A 13,314-nucleotide genomic window follows, 5' to 3' on the forward strand; every position below is an offset into this window, starting at 1 on the left:
CAATAAGCCAAGGTTTCATCAACAAGTCATCCTACAAATCTCAAGATACATTATTTTTAATTCAAATCTCATACTTCACAGAGACAATGCTAATGTGCTTGTGATAAACAATTTAAACATGTCAAGTCTCTCTAATCCAAAGATGAGTCAAAAGATCTCAGATTTTAATGATATGCAAAATTCAAAATGTTAAACAAACTAATGAGATGCAAACTATAGTAAGATGTAACCATGCTCAACTAACAATAAGGTATATATTAACAAGTATTAACAAAGCAAACATAAAATGAAAACAGACAGAAATGTCTACCCCACCCCTAAACTAGAATAACACATTGTCCCCAATGTGGCTAGAGATATAATACTGAAATGGTGATGCAAGTTGGGCACACTGCAAGAGAAGCGCTCCCCCAAATTTGAACGGCAGACACTGTCCTGAAAATCACAACTAAAACACAAGAAATAAAATCAAATGATAAGGAAAAATGATGAGGGTTGCCTCCCACAAGTGCTAAGTTTTCAGTCTTCAGCCAGACTTTCCATCCTGACTACAATCACTCCGAGTAACTCGGATCCTCTAAATGGGTCGTCTCAACCTCCGAACTCTGTAACTCCAAAAATGGCTTCAGTCGTTGCCCATTTACCTTGAATGTGCTGCCATTTTTTGGATCCTCAATCTCAATAGCCTCATAAGAAAACACTGATCGAACTATGAAAGGGCCTGTCCATTGAGATCGGAGCTTCCCTGGAAACAGATGCAGACGTGAATTGTAAAGAAGAACTTTCTGACCGGGCTCAAAGAATCGCCTCAATATGTTCTGGTCGTGAACCTTCTTCATCCGTGCTTTGTACATCCTAGCACAATCATAAGCATCGTTCCTCAGCTCTTCCAATTCATTGAGTTGGAGCTTCCTCTATGAGCCAGCCTTTGTGAGATCGAAATTCAGCTGCTTAATGGCCCAGTAGACTCTGTGCTCCAACTCCACAGGCAGATGGCATGCTTTCCCGTACACGATATGGTAAGGTGACATGCTAATCGGCGTCTTGAAAGCTGTCTGGTACGCCCATAATGCATCGTTCAACTGGAGAGACCAATCTTTCCTTGACGGGTTCACCGTCTTCTCTAAAATCCTCTTGATCTCTTTGTTTGAAACCTCTACTTGTCCACTTGTTTGAGGGTGATAGGGAGTGGCAACCTTGTGCGTGATGCAATATTTCTTCATCAGCTGCTCGAAGACCCGGTTGCAGAAGTGCTTTCCACCATCACTAATAATTGCTCGAGGAGTACCAAAACGAGCAAATATAGTGTCTTTTAAAAACTGGACCACAACTCTGTGGTCATTGGTCTTGCAGGCAACCACCTCTACCCATTTGGACACGTAGTCCACTGCAACCAGAATGTACAGATAGCCGAAGGAGTTTGGGAAAGGTCCCATGAAATCAATGTCCCATACATAAAAAATCTCAACAATAAGAATCGGGTTGAGGGGCATCATATTTCGACGTGAAATACTCCCTAACTTCTGATAGCGCTCGCATGAAATACAATAAGTGTGAGCGTCTTTCTTTCTTTAAAACCTATTAACACTCAAGTTGTTCGTCATACGTTGGCTGTTTCTTGGAGTTTTGCGGTTCCGATTGCTGTTGAAACATTGGCCCAAAACAAATTTCTGTTGGGTGTTTCTGACCCAGCACATGTGGATACTTTACTTAGCCAGGGTCCATGGAACATTCGGGGTTCCTTACTTCTTCTTAAGCTATGGTCACCGGAGCTGGCCATAACAGAAATTGAGCTTACTCATTGCCCATTATGGGTTCAGATTCATGGACTTCCGCGTCACAACATGGCCCTCAAAAATGCCATCATGATCGGGAAAGCTTTGGGGGACATTCTAGCCGTTGAAAATCTGGACACTTCCAGTTGGGTTGTCGTCAATATCTCCGGATTAAGGTAAATCTTGATACTACCCAGCCATTAAAACCTGGTTTTCATATGCCAAGATCTAATAAAACTGCTCTTTGGATAAGTTTTCGTTATGAACGACTGGGTGATTATTGTACCAAATGTGGGCTTATTGGTCATAAGAAAATGGGATATCCTAATCGGCCGGATTTGTGATTTCCTTTAGTTCAGTATAGTATTCCTCTCCAGGCACCATCTGCTTCGGGTTCTCATCTGATCATTTTTGGGAATGTGGAGGATTCAGACTCAGGCATATCCTCAGATGGTCAAGCCCAATATCGTATTGAGGTTAACTCAAATAGCTTCTATGGTGCTGAGTCAACTTAGCTGCAACTGATTCCGCATAGTCACTCGCTGGATTTTGTTAACCACATGTCAAACCCCCAAGGACTTACGTCTGATATTGGAACTCATAGTACTCGAGTAGCTGGGCCTTTTCCAATGCAAATGCATGTATTGCACATGGACACTTTGCAATCCGAAAGATCTGTCTCTGCAAGGTCGGCTAAAGACAAGTGCAAGTCCCTTATGTTCGGCACGTTCATGCCAGATTAGGCTCCAGATTCCAATCCATATCTTGCTTCAGATTTTCAACATGTAGGTCTTTACGGTTCTACCCTTACTTTTATGAACTCTACTATAATTAAGATCCAGGAAGTTTCGGAATTTCCAAACCCAGTCACTTCGAGCCCAATTATTGATTATCTGTCCAACTGGGGCCTTTCCATTAACCAATCTCCCTCAAGCCCATTACCCCGGCCTGTCCGTGTTTTAAACCCCCAAGACCAACTTCCTTTCCCCCCTGCAAAACACCAACTTCCTTTGGGCTTTTTTAATCAACCTTTTTTTTCCACATCCTTCATCCACTAGGGCCTTTTTCTACCCGGATTCCCATTCCTCTACCAGCCCACCTTCTCCCAAATCTGTTCCATCTTCACCTTTTTCGATTACCCATCCGGCCGAATCCATTACCCGAAAATCCCCTTCAACCCCCAAACCCACTAGATTTCATCCTTATAACACTCGATCATCACAGCTTCCCTTAGTTCCCCCCAATTCCTCTGCTCCTACCACTGTTGCTCCTCTTCCTATTATAAACCCCGTGTTTACTCCTTCCAAAAAGAGGTCCCGAATAGAAATAGTTGATATTGATGAACTCCCTTTGGCTGTGCTGAAAAAATTTAAAAGAGGCCAAACAATCCAAAGCAATCTCAAGTTAATGGAGCAGGCTGCACTTTCCCTTACTTCGTGGCAATTTGTAGTTCCAAACTTGGGGTTATCCTCTAAGGATTGTGTTGCTATCACTGCTAACCCGCCAGCATCTGTGCTGCCTTTGCTGCTGCAAGCAGGAAACCACACCAATTTATTCTCCATATGATGCTGCTTCCATTGCTATGACCATTGATATGGAGGGTTCATTATCTCTAATCAGGAAATATTATCGCTCAGTTAGAAGTTCGGCTATGACTCTACACGGCCAGCATGTTCCAGCATCCACACAGGAGGATTCGGCATCCACCGAGACCATTAAGGGGGAGGATAATGTTCCTCCTCCCGAACCATGAAATTACTTGCTTGGAACTGCAGAGGGTTGACTTGTGCCTCTGCAGTTTGTAGTCTAAGAGTCAAGATTCGAAAAGTTGCTCCTGATATTTTGTTTTTATTTGAAACAAAAACTAATCCTACTGTTGTGTGTAGTATTTTGAACTCTATGGGGTTCTTTTTGATGGCCCATGCTCCCCTTATTGGTACTAAAATGGGTCTTTTGTTGGCATGGACGAATGGTGTAGAACTGGAATGTTTTATTACTAATGTAAAAATACTATATTTGCTTGGTGTTATTCTGATCCTGTTCATTGTCCTTGGTTGCTATCTTGTGTTTATGGTTCTCCTTACCATCACAGTAGGGATCAATTCTAGGATAACCTTATGGACCTTGGTGCAAATTTCTCTGGGGCATGGTTATGCATAAGCTATTTTAATATAATTTTGGACCAATCTGAAAAAGCTGGGGGCCTCCCTTATGCTTGTTCCTCTTGGGATTTTTTCAGGAATTTTATGAACACTCAGGGTATGGTTGACCTAGGTTCCTCTGGCAACCCCTTTACATGGTCAAATCATAGGGAAGGGCGACATCAAATAAAACAACAATTGGACCGTGGGATTGCCTCCACCTCTTGGATTTCTCTTTTTCCATCATTCTCTATCCGTCATCTCCCAGATGATAGTTCAGATCATAATCCACTTATCCTTGATACTGCTGTTTCACAACTTCCTCTTTCTAAACCTTTTAGGTTTGAGGAATACTGGATGAAGCATCCGGAATGTCTTTCGGTTATTGTGGCTGCTTAGGAATTGTTTGTTATGGGTTCTCCTACCTATATTTTGGTTAAGAAACTAAAGTCTACAAAATAAGCTCTAAAGCTCTGGAATTCAAATTCCTTTGGGAATATCCAGAAGAAAATCACCTCTCTAACTCAGGTTCTAGATTCTGTTCAGCAATCTATCTCTAATCCTGTTTCTCATAGGAATGAAATTGATATCAGACTAGAATTGGATTCATTCTATCTTCAAGAAAAGATATTATGGAAATCCAAATCCAAAGATACTTGGCTTAATTGCAAAGATCTTAACACAAAATATTTTCATCTGTCTACTTTGATTAAAAGACGCCGAAATGCTATTGATTTCCTTAAGTTGTCATCGGGCACTTGGATTTCTGATCGTAGGCTTATTGGGAACAATTTCTGTAATCATTTTGCTCATTTATTTACTGCCTCTGGAAATACTGAGCCACCTGATTTCCTTGATTTATTTGATCCCAGGATTACTGATGATGATAATATGAATCTCTGTGCCATTCCTACGGAACAAGAAATTTATGATGCTCTCCTCAATATCGGTGCCACTAAAGCCCCAGGCCCTGATGAAGTGGTAGAGATGCAAATATGAATCCAAGAGATCCAAGTAGGATGAAAACCTAAATTACCCATGATAGATAAAAGAAAATCACATTCCATTCGATCAAAAGCCTTTTTCATATCAATTTTGACAGCCATAAGACCACCACGACCCTGTTTGGATTTGAGAGAGTGCAACAATTCATGTGCCAAAATGGAACTATCCTGAATTGTCCTACATGAAACAAAGGCTGATTGCTAAGGTGAAATGACCAGGTGTAGCAATTTCTTGAATCTGTTAGCCAGGATTTTTGAAATTTGCTTGTAAATGGTGTTACACAACTGATAGGCCGAAAATGATTGACCATAAAAGGGCCCATTCGCTTAGGAATAAGAGCGATGAAAGTGTGATTTTGCTCCTTTAAAAGATGATTCCTCTGGAAAAAATCCCAAACACAATTGAGGACCACCTCTTTAACCACAGTCCAATAAGTTTGATAAAAAAGAGCAATACTTAGCTCAGGTGAGGCGGCTGTATTACTTTTAAGAAGAAAATTTACGCTTACTTAATTTTTTAGAAAATGCAAGCTTACTTTCTAAATGGCTATATTACTTTAAAGGCGAAGAAGCTATAGCTCATAGGCGGCTGTATTACTTTCCACCAGGATTCATCACGGGTTTCAACCTTCGGGTATTTAATTTAACAATTCAGCAGATGATTCTTCAATTCAATTGCTTAGCTATTTTGTTTTCGAACTTGAGAAGTATGTAATTAAACTTTTACATTGATTAAGCTTTTATATTTAAATTGTTCTTTTAAATTAATTGTTTATATATATATATATATATATATATATATATATATATATATATATATATATATATATATATATGTAATTAAACTTTTTCTTGCTTAAGAATTTTTTTTTTTTATTACCATCCAAGTGATAGAGATCAAATTCAAAGAGCATATCTACAAAAAAGATCTTATCAACCTAATCATGATTTTCCAGAAACACAATTTGAAAAAATGTAGCGTCATTTTAATCCAGCATGGTTTATAGAATATGTTGATTGCCTGGAATACAACATTTTAGAAGATGTTGCGTATTGCTTATACTGCGTTAGTTATATTTTTTAATACTTTATTTATGCTCTTGAAAGAAATAAAAGAAAATTTGACCCCCCTCAAATAAAATCTTGGCTCCGCCATTGATTATGTGGATCATCTACCAAAAAACAAAAAAAAAAATACATTGGGCGCCAGATCGCCAAATAATGAATATTTCAAGGGAGTAAAGTACTGTAATTTTTCCAAACAATTAATCGTGCTCAAGAGAAAATCCCATGCCAATTTTCAATATACGTATGATGGAATGTATGGAAAAAAAAATTTGCATGAAAAGTGTGACGTGTATTGATTTTACAATTGTCTATTTTAATGATGCATGATATGCTTCAATGATCGTTTTATCATGTTATTTACAAAAAATGTTATTTTATGTATATTACGAGTACAAAAATGACTATGTAGATGATTATGAAATGTTTAAAATGTTAAATGAAATATTGAATGAGGATACTGGCCGGTACCGCGTGGTATATTATGTATGAATTATGAATAGAAGATTGTGCTTAGTTTGGTGGACGAGTCCTATGATGTAAGGGGTAGTACAAGACCACACCATGGTGGATGGAACCTATGCTGTAAAGGGTAGTACAAGACTGCAACAAAAGGTTTTGAAGAGAGGATGTACAGAGTAGGGGTGGGCGTCGGTTCGGTAGGCGGTTAAGTCGGTTAATTCGGTCGGTTAACCGACTTTTGTCGGAATGTAGTCGGTGAATTTATTTCGGTTAAGTCGGTTAATCGGTTAATAGGCGGTCGGTTAAGTCGGTTAAGCGGTTAATAGGCGGTCGGTTTAGTCGGTAAAGCAGTTAATAGGCGGTCGGTTAAGTCGGTAAGGCGGTTAATAGGTGGTCGGTTAAGTCGGTTAAATCGGTTAACATTCGGTTAAAATGGGTAATGAAACGACGTCGTTTTGATTTTTTTAAAAGAAAAAAAATGATCATACGTTTCGTTCTTACTAAAACAACGTCGTTTCGTTTTATGTCGGTTCGGTTAATCGGTCGGAATAGAATTCGGTTCGGTTACTGCTTAAAAGGCGGTTCGGTTCGGTTTGGTTGCCGCTTAAAAGGCGGTTCGGTTCGGCTGCCGATCCGGCTTTCGGAATAAAATTTTATACCGACTACCGAACCGAAATTAGTCGGTTAAAGTCGGTAGGCGGTCGATGTCGGTTCGGTAAGCGGTCAGTAGGCGGATAATTTGCCCACCCCTAGTACAGAGGACCTATGCTTTAAGGGGTAGTATAGGATACGCAACCTTGATTCTTGGGGTTAATTAGAACGATGATAGAGAAAGGAAAAGATAGTAAAGAAAGAAAGGAAACGAAAGCATACGCCATAATAGTAAAAGATGCTCACAACAAAGATGATGCTTACAAAAAAAGTGTTTACGAAAGAAAGATTTTATGAAATGAATGTTTGCGAGAAAAAGGTTTTACGAAAGAAAGGTTTATGATATGGTGTTAAATTTTTTTAGTAAAATGTTAAAGCATTTATAAAATATATTCTAGAGCAAAGTAATTTTTATGTTTTAGTAAAATGATAAATATATATATATATACACAAATGAAATGTTTTTAATGAAGTTCTTTGTCGTATGCATTGTTAAACCACCACAAATCTCAAAAGCTTAAGTTGATAGGGGGACGAATTTCATCATTTAATCAATACTTTAATACTCATCTTCACGTGTAGGCTCAAACTTTATTTTAAGAGGTGAGGCCCAATACGTGGAATATTTAATTGAAATAAGAAGTAATGAAGGAAACATGATTCGAACTTAGAGCCTCTGCTTTGATACCATGTTAAACCACCAATAATCTCAAAAGCTTATCTATCAGCTTAAGCTTTTGAGATTAGTAGTGGCTTACCATGCATGATTATAGTTGTTATATGAAATGTTCACGTAGTCACATACTAGTAATATCTTACTTGCTTATTGAGCCATTGATTCATCCTTCCACGTGTAATATTATTTACAGATAAAATGAAGAGTGAATCTAAACATCGGGATTTGATGTGGAAATAGATTGGTAGATCAGGTTAAGTTGTAGCCAAATGTAAATTGTTTGTAAATCGAAAAGATGTGAATTGTGTATTTGAAAAATAGTGTAAGTCAAATAAAAACTAGACTGTTATGGAGGTTTCATCATATATGAGAGAGGTTTAAGAAATGTTATTGTTTTAAGAGAATTTTGAGCTTTGTTGTATACTAAGTTATGAGAAAAAGTTTTAAATTTTCTGCTATTCTGACTTATATAAAATGGCTTTAATGGTTATATTTCTGTTGTATTTCCATATATTAGCATAATTAAATATTAAAAGAACAATGTAGTAGTACACCTAATAATATTTTTACATGAATTATAAATTGGGAGTGTTACATTTACTATTCAAAACCTTTCATGAAATCATTAAGTAAACCTAGGGCTCAATCACATTAAAAAAAATATAAAAAAAATAAAAAAATTGCATTTTTCATTATCACTTAATGCATAATTCATGAAATAATAATTTTAACTATTTCGAAGACAGTTCACTTGCCTTGTACGTGTAATCATTTTTTTGGTTTTTCCACGTAAGACCTTGCTTAACCTTCTCCAATTAATTCCTCTTATTAGTAGGTGAAAATAAATATTGACTTCTAATTTAACCAAGTGTGTGTGTTTGTATGCAACAAAATATCTTAAATGCGAAATTTAAATAAGATAAGATATTTGTTACGAAGTGGAAACTCTGTGAAGAGAAAAACCACTTCGGGGCAGCCAAACCCAGGAACTTCACTATCCAAAAACAAAGCTAGTTACAAGACACTCGTACTCACATATCTTTATGCAGTAGTTATACCTTTAACTCTGACATGAAGCCTATCGTGAACGCTTTCCAACCAGATCTCCTATCTGAATGAGTTTTTGATGGATTCATTTACCTTGGGGCCGACCCCTAAGATAAACTTCACACAAATTGTTGAGCACACACTGGCAACGGCTTGAGAATTAGTAGATCTTCGATTCTCCCTAAACACCTTCTCAAAGCTAAGAGAATTCAACACCGAATTCTGTACAATTGACAAACCTATGATCTTCTATTTATAGGCTTACAGAAAACCTAAAACTGTTGAGATTCGGACTCTAGCTGTCGAGCGTCCGGACGAAAGTTAGCCACGTCCAGACGGTCTTTTGCGATTGCCTTTCAGAAACAGTGCAATTCTATCCTTATCAGGTCTATGTCCAGACGTCTTGGCCAAGCGTTCGGACGGTCTTCGCTATAACTCATTTTTGCGTTCGAATGGAACACTGAAATATTTTGAAATACTGGACAGCGTCTGGATGTGTTGCCACGTCTTCTGGACAACTTGCAGTGACTTCCCAAACAGTGTCGACTGCTGAAATCCAACTCTGTGTAGAAATTGGAGAAACTTGACCTAGCGTCCGAAAGTGTTGCCTTGACGTCCAGACGTCTTCAACAGTGAAGCTTCTAGACACTACGGGGCGTCCGGACGGTTGCACAGGAACCGGTTGATTTGGCTTGAAATTTGCAAGGACTCTTCATGGACATCTTCTAGAAGCTTGTGATCAGTTACATGCTTTGATTTGAACACTGTCTGAATACATGAAGATTCTGAATTGAGAACCGACCATCTTGTTAAAAAGCAACCATTACATAAAGTGTTTTTGTCAACCAGAATGTTGCCAATATAAAATACTAATGGTGCGTTTGGGTATTGAATATTTCAAATATGAATAATATTCTGAATCTGTTTGTGAATTTCGAGGTAATGAAAATGTGTTTGGATGTTGAATAGAATTCAGATTCTTTTTGAATATGTGTTTGGGTGTTGAATTTTTGAGGTTGGAAAAAAATGTTTTTTAATGATAGAAAGTGATTGGAAATGATTGGATTGTATGAAAAGTTGTGTATAATGATTGATGTTATGAAAATAAGTGTTAATTTTTAGAAAATGAAAAAAAAAAGGTTTTTTAATAGTAAGAAATGATTGAAAATGATTGGATTATATGAAAAATTGTGCATAATGATTAGCATGATAAAAAAATAATAAAATTAATAACAAAAAAATAACAAAAAAAATTAAAAACTAAAAACTGAATTTTTTTTTTTTTAATTTATTCTTATTCTTATTTTTTTTTTTTAAAAAAAAGAAAGAAAATAAAGTGTATACTAATTAAAAATTGAGTATTAAATTTTCTAGACTAATGATTTTAATTTATTTTGCCTTATTAAATTTAAGATAAACACGTTTTTTTGTTTTAATTTTATGATTAATTGAAGTTAATTTTATTTAGTAACGAATATTTTTTCGAGTTTAATATAAATTATTTCTTTCTCATTTCTCGTGAAAAATGCCCATTTCATTCCCGTTAAAATTAAATTCATTATTTGCTTTAATTCAAAATTATAAACTGTAATTATCGACATATTCATTTACCACAAATTAATTTGAGCTAGATATATCTAATATAAAATAAAGAAACTAAAAGCAAACAAAAAATCTATGGAAAGGAAAAAGAAACAGATAGGTAAATTATGAAGGAAGGTTAGCATCCAGTCAAATGCATAGCTCCATTACCGTTCATAAGCGGTACTGAAAATAAAAACGATTCAAGTAGCGATCCTTAGGAATATTCGACATATATTATACAATAAACTGATACCAGTGACAGCAAAATGTATGATATGATAACCAACACACATGCGTAAAACCACAACCATATGTAATGCATATCCAAAACAAAATACACTACTTGTACAATATAATTGCAATTTTTTTAATTTTTCGCATTATAGTGTCCATGACGGGTTTCCCACATTGCTTGTGCAATGCCTTCTCTAAATTGGGCCATTTCAACGGAAGCTGCTTGGGAGAAGTCATAATGTCCTGAATTTGATGGGCCTGCCTCATCGTTATTGCCATATTCATCTGGCTGCTCACTCATCTCTGTCTCATCGACGTCCATTTCTGGTTCTGCTGCATCAGTGCCGTTGAAGATTTCATCATTCGGATTGTGTACCCCAATGAAGTTGTGTATCGTGCAGCAGGCCATTATAATGCTAGATTGACGCACCAATAAGTACCCAGGGATACCATTTAATATACGCCATCTCCTCTTCAATCTGGCGAAGCAGTGCTCGATGATCATTCGCAGTGATGAGTGCCTAAAGTTAAACAGTTCTTTGTACCCACGTGGCAAAGGCCTGTTGCGATAAGCGTTGAGATGGTACCTCTCCCCTTTATATGGAGGCAAAAAAACCCCGCGTGCATGGGTACGCGCAATCAGCCACGTAATAATGCGCTTCATAAATAAAACAGTGAAAAAATCAGTATAGAAAATGATAGGAGAAAATGTCCAATATAAATTAAAGGCATTTTGAGTACAAGGTACAAACCATCTGTGGGCCACTCAAGACCGTTGTCACCTGTAACAGCATCCTTAAATACATGACCATCGTTAGCTGTGCCCTCCCAGCCAACGTACACGAACGTGAATAACATATCGAAACCGCATATTGCTATAACGTTGTGTGTGCATTCATTTTTCCGGCCACGAAAGAGGCGTTGGTGCTCGACCGGGACTTCTGCCTTTATGTGTGTGCCATCAATCGCACCAATACAATCCTATAAAAATATAGAAATAATGAAATTAATAAATCCAAAAATCGGGCCATTGCATATAGTATTTGAAAGGTGGCATTAATATAACACTGTTGTGTTACCGAAGGACATGAACTCACCTTGAACCAAGGATGATATTTAGGATCACCGCTAACATGTGAGTGCATCCCAGTCCTGTGTTGAACTCTAATGTAAATCCTCGTTAGATGGCCCACTGCACCAAGCACCGTCTTGAAATGACGGTTTATTGTCTCAGTGGAATGTTGAGAGCGATTTGACGCAACCCGCTGCCCCTGGCTGTGGCCAATAATCATAAGAAATATAGCCACACTTTCGTCAACATCAAGGTACCTTGTACTCCTCATGAGTTGGTGCTCCCTCAACTCAATACACAACGTTATAAACTGGGGTGGCTCCAAACGGAACATTTCCTTACACGGCGTTGGGTTACCGTTCAGCATGCACGTTATATACATGGCCCCTTATAATGGCAAGTTGCGTGCCGGCATTTTGGTGTTTTCATCGTCATCTGATATGTCTAGCACAATCAATATCAAATTTATTTCGTCATCAAATTCCTGTTCACTATCCTCATCCATGGAGTCGAAAGGGATGTTAGATTCATCCATCCTACCAACAAACATTTGAGTTAATACAACTTCAAATAATTTGATAAATAATACCAGCAAACACACATTCAATTCAATTATTGTCACATATGCACATAATAAAACACATATCACCAATCATACCACATTACAATAGCTAATACTGAAAGTACATTAAACTAACATAACTGGCCCTCAAAGTTAAGTGAAAATAGAATAACACATTGCATCCCAATATAATTGTCTCATACCTAATACCGAAAATACAAAACAAACATAAGTTACCCTCAAAGTTAAGTAAAAATACAATAACATATTGCAATCTCATCCTGCTTGTCAGCCCAGGGGCTTCTGCTTTTTTAGCCAAATCAATCTGCGTTCTCTTGTCATGCGGATCCATGCGGCTTGAAGTTGTTCATCCATCAGGGCAACTGTTGCAGCTACGTAAACTTCGTCGCTAACCTCATGCTGCAACTCGTCCAGCAAGTCAAGAGCCCGATTTATCGGGAGTTCGGATTTAGCGGTGCTATGCTGTTGTGTGGAACTCATATCTGACTGGCTCCGCCGAAGCAAGATGTCTTTCCTTGCCTTCGCCATCTCCCTTAACTCGTCGTACAAAGCTTGCTTCAAAGCCACCATCGCGTTTTTTGTTTGCTTGGACGATTTTTTACCTGAGGATCCTTTTCGTGTAGATCCTAATGTGACACCTAGTCCAATATCCCGCACCAAGTCACCCAATGTGTCCTCCATCAACGGCTCTTTCCCCTTGCGCCTACGTCCACCAGATGAAGGTCCACCGGCCTCATCGTCATGAGGACTACAGAGGTCAACAAATGCCTGTGACGGATAACCTTCTGCTTGACCTGTACGACCTGCCCCACCATTGTGCACGTGTATGCCTTCCGTCTGCATACGGTGCATGAGACGTTCTTCCTCATCAGTGTCAGGCGGGGACTGTGCGGAGGATTGGCGGAGAATACCAGGTGCAGTGGACCGATCAAAAAGGATCCCTAGTTGCTCATAGTTACGGCACCCCCTTGACTTGAAGCGTGTGATTCTCTCATCCCCCTACGAGAACCCGAAAAAGGT

General features: G+C 38.1%; 1 protein-coding gene across 1 annotated transcript; it reads right to left on the minus strand.

Moving 5' to 3' along the window:
- Positions 1-10,772: 10,772 nt before the first annotated feature.
- On the minus strand, positions 10,773-12,078 carry LOC133856731 (uncharacterized). The gene is made up of 3 exons (XM_062291781.1): positions 11,737-12,078; positions 11,381-11,620; positions 10,773-11,297 (listed from the first exon to the last, which is right to left on the minus strand). The coding sequence occupies exons 1-3, from the start codon at positions 12,076-12,078 to the stop codon at positions 10,773-10,775; spliced, it is 1,107 nt and encodes a 368-aa protein (XP_062147765.1).
- Positions 12,079-13,314: the final 1,236 nt, after the last annotated feature.

The sequence above is a fragment of the Alnus glutinosa genome, chromosome 14 (genome assembly GCF_958979055.1).
Source record: "Alnus glutinosa chromosome 14, dhAlnGlut1.1, whole genome shotgun sequence".
NCBI classification, from domain to species: Eukaryota; Viridiplantae; Streptophyta; class Magnoliopsida; order Fagales; family Betulaceae; genus Alnus; species Alnus glutinosa.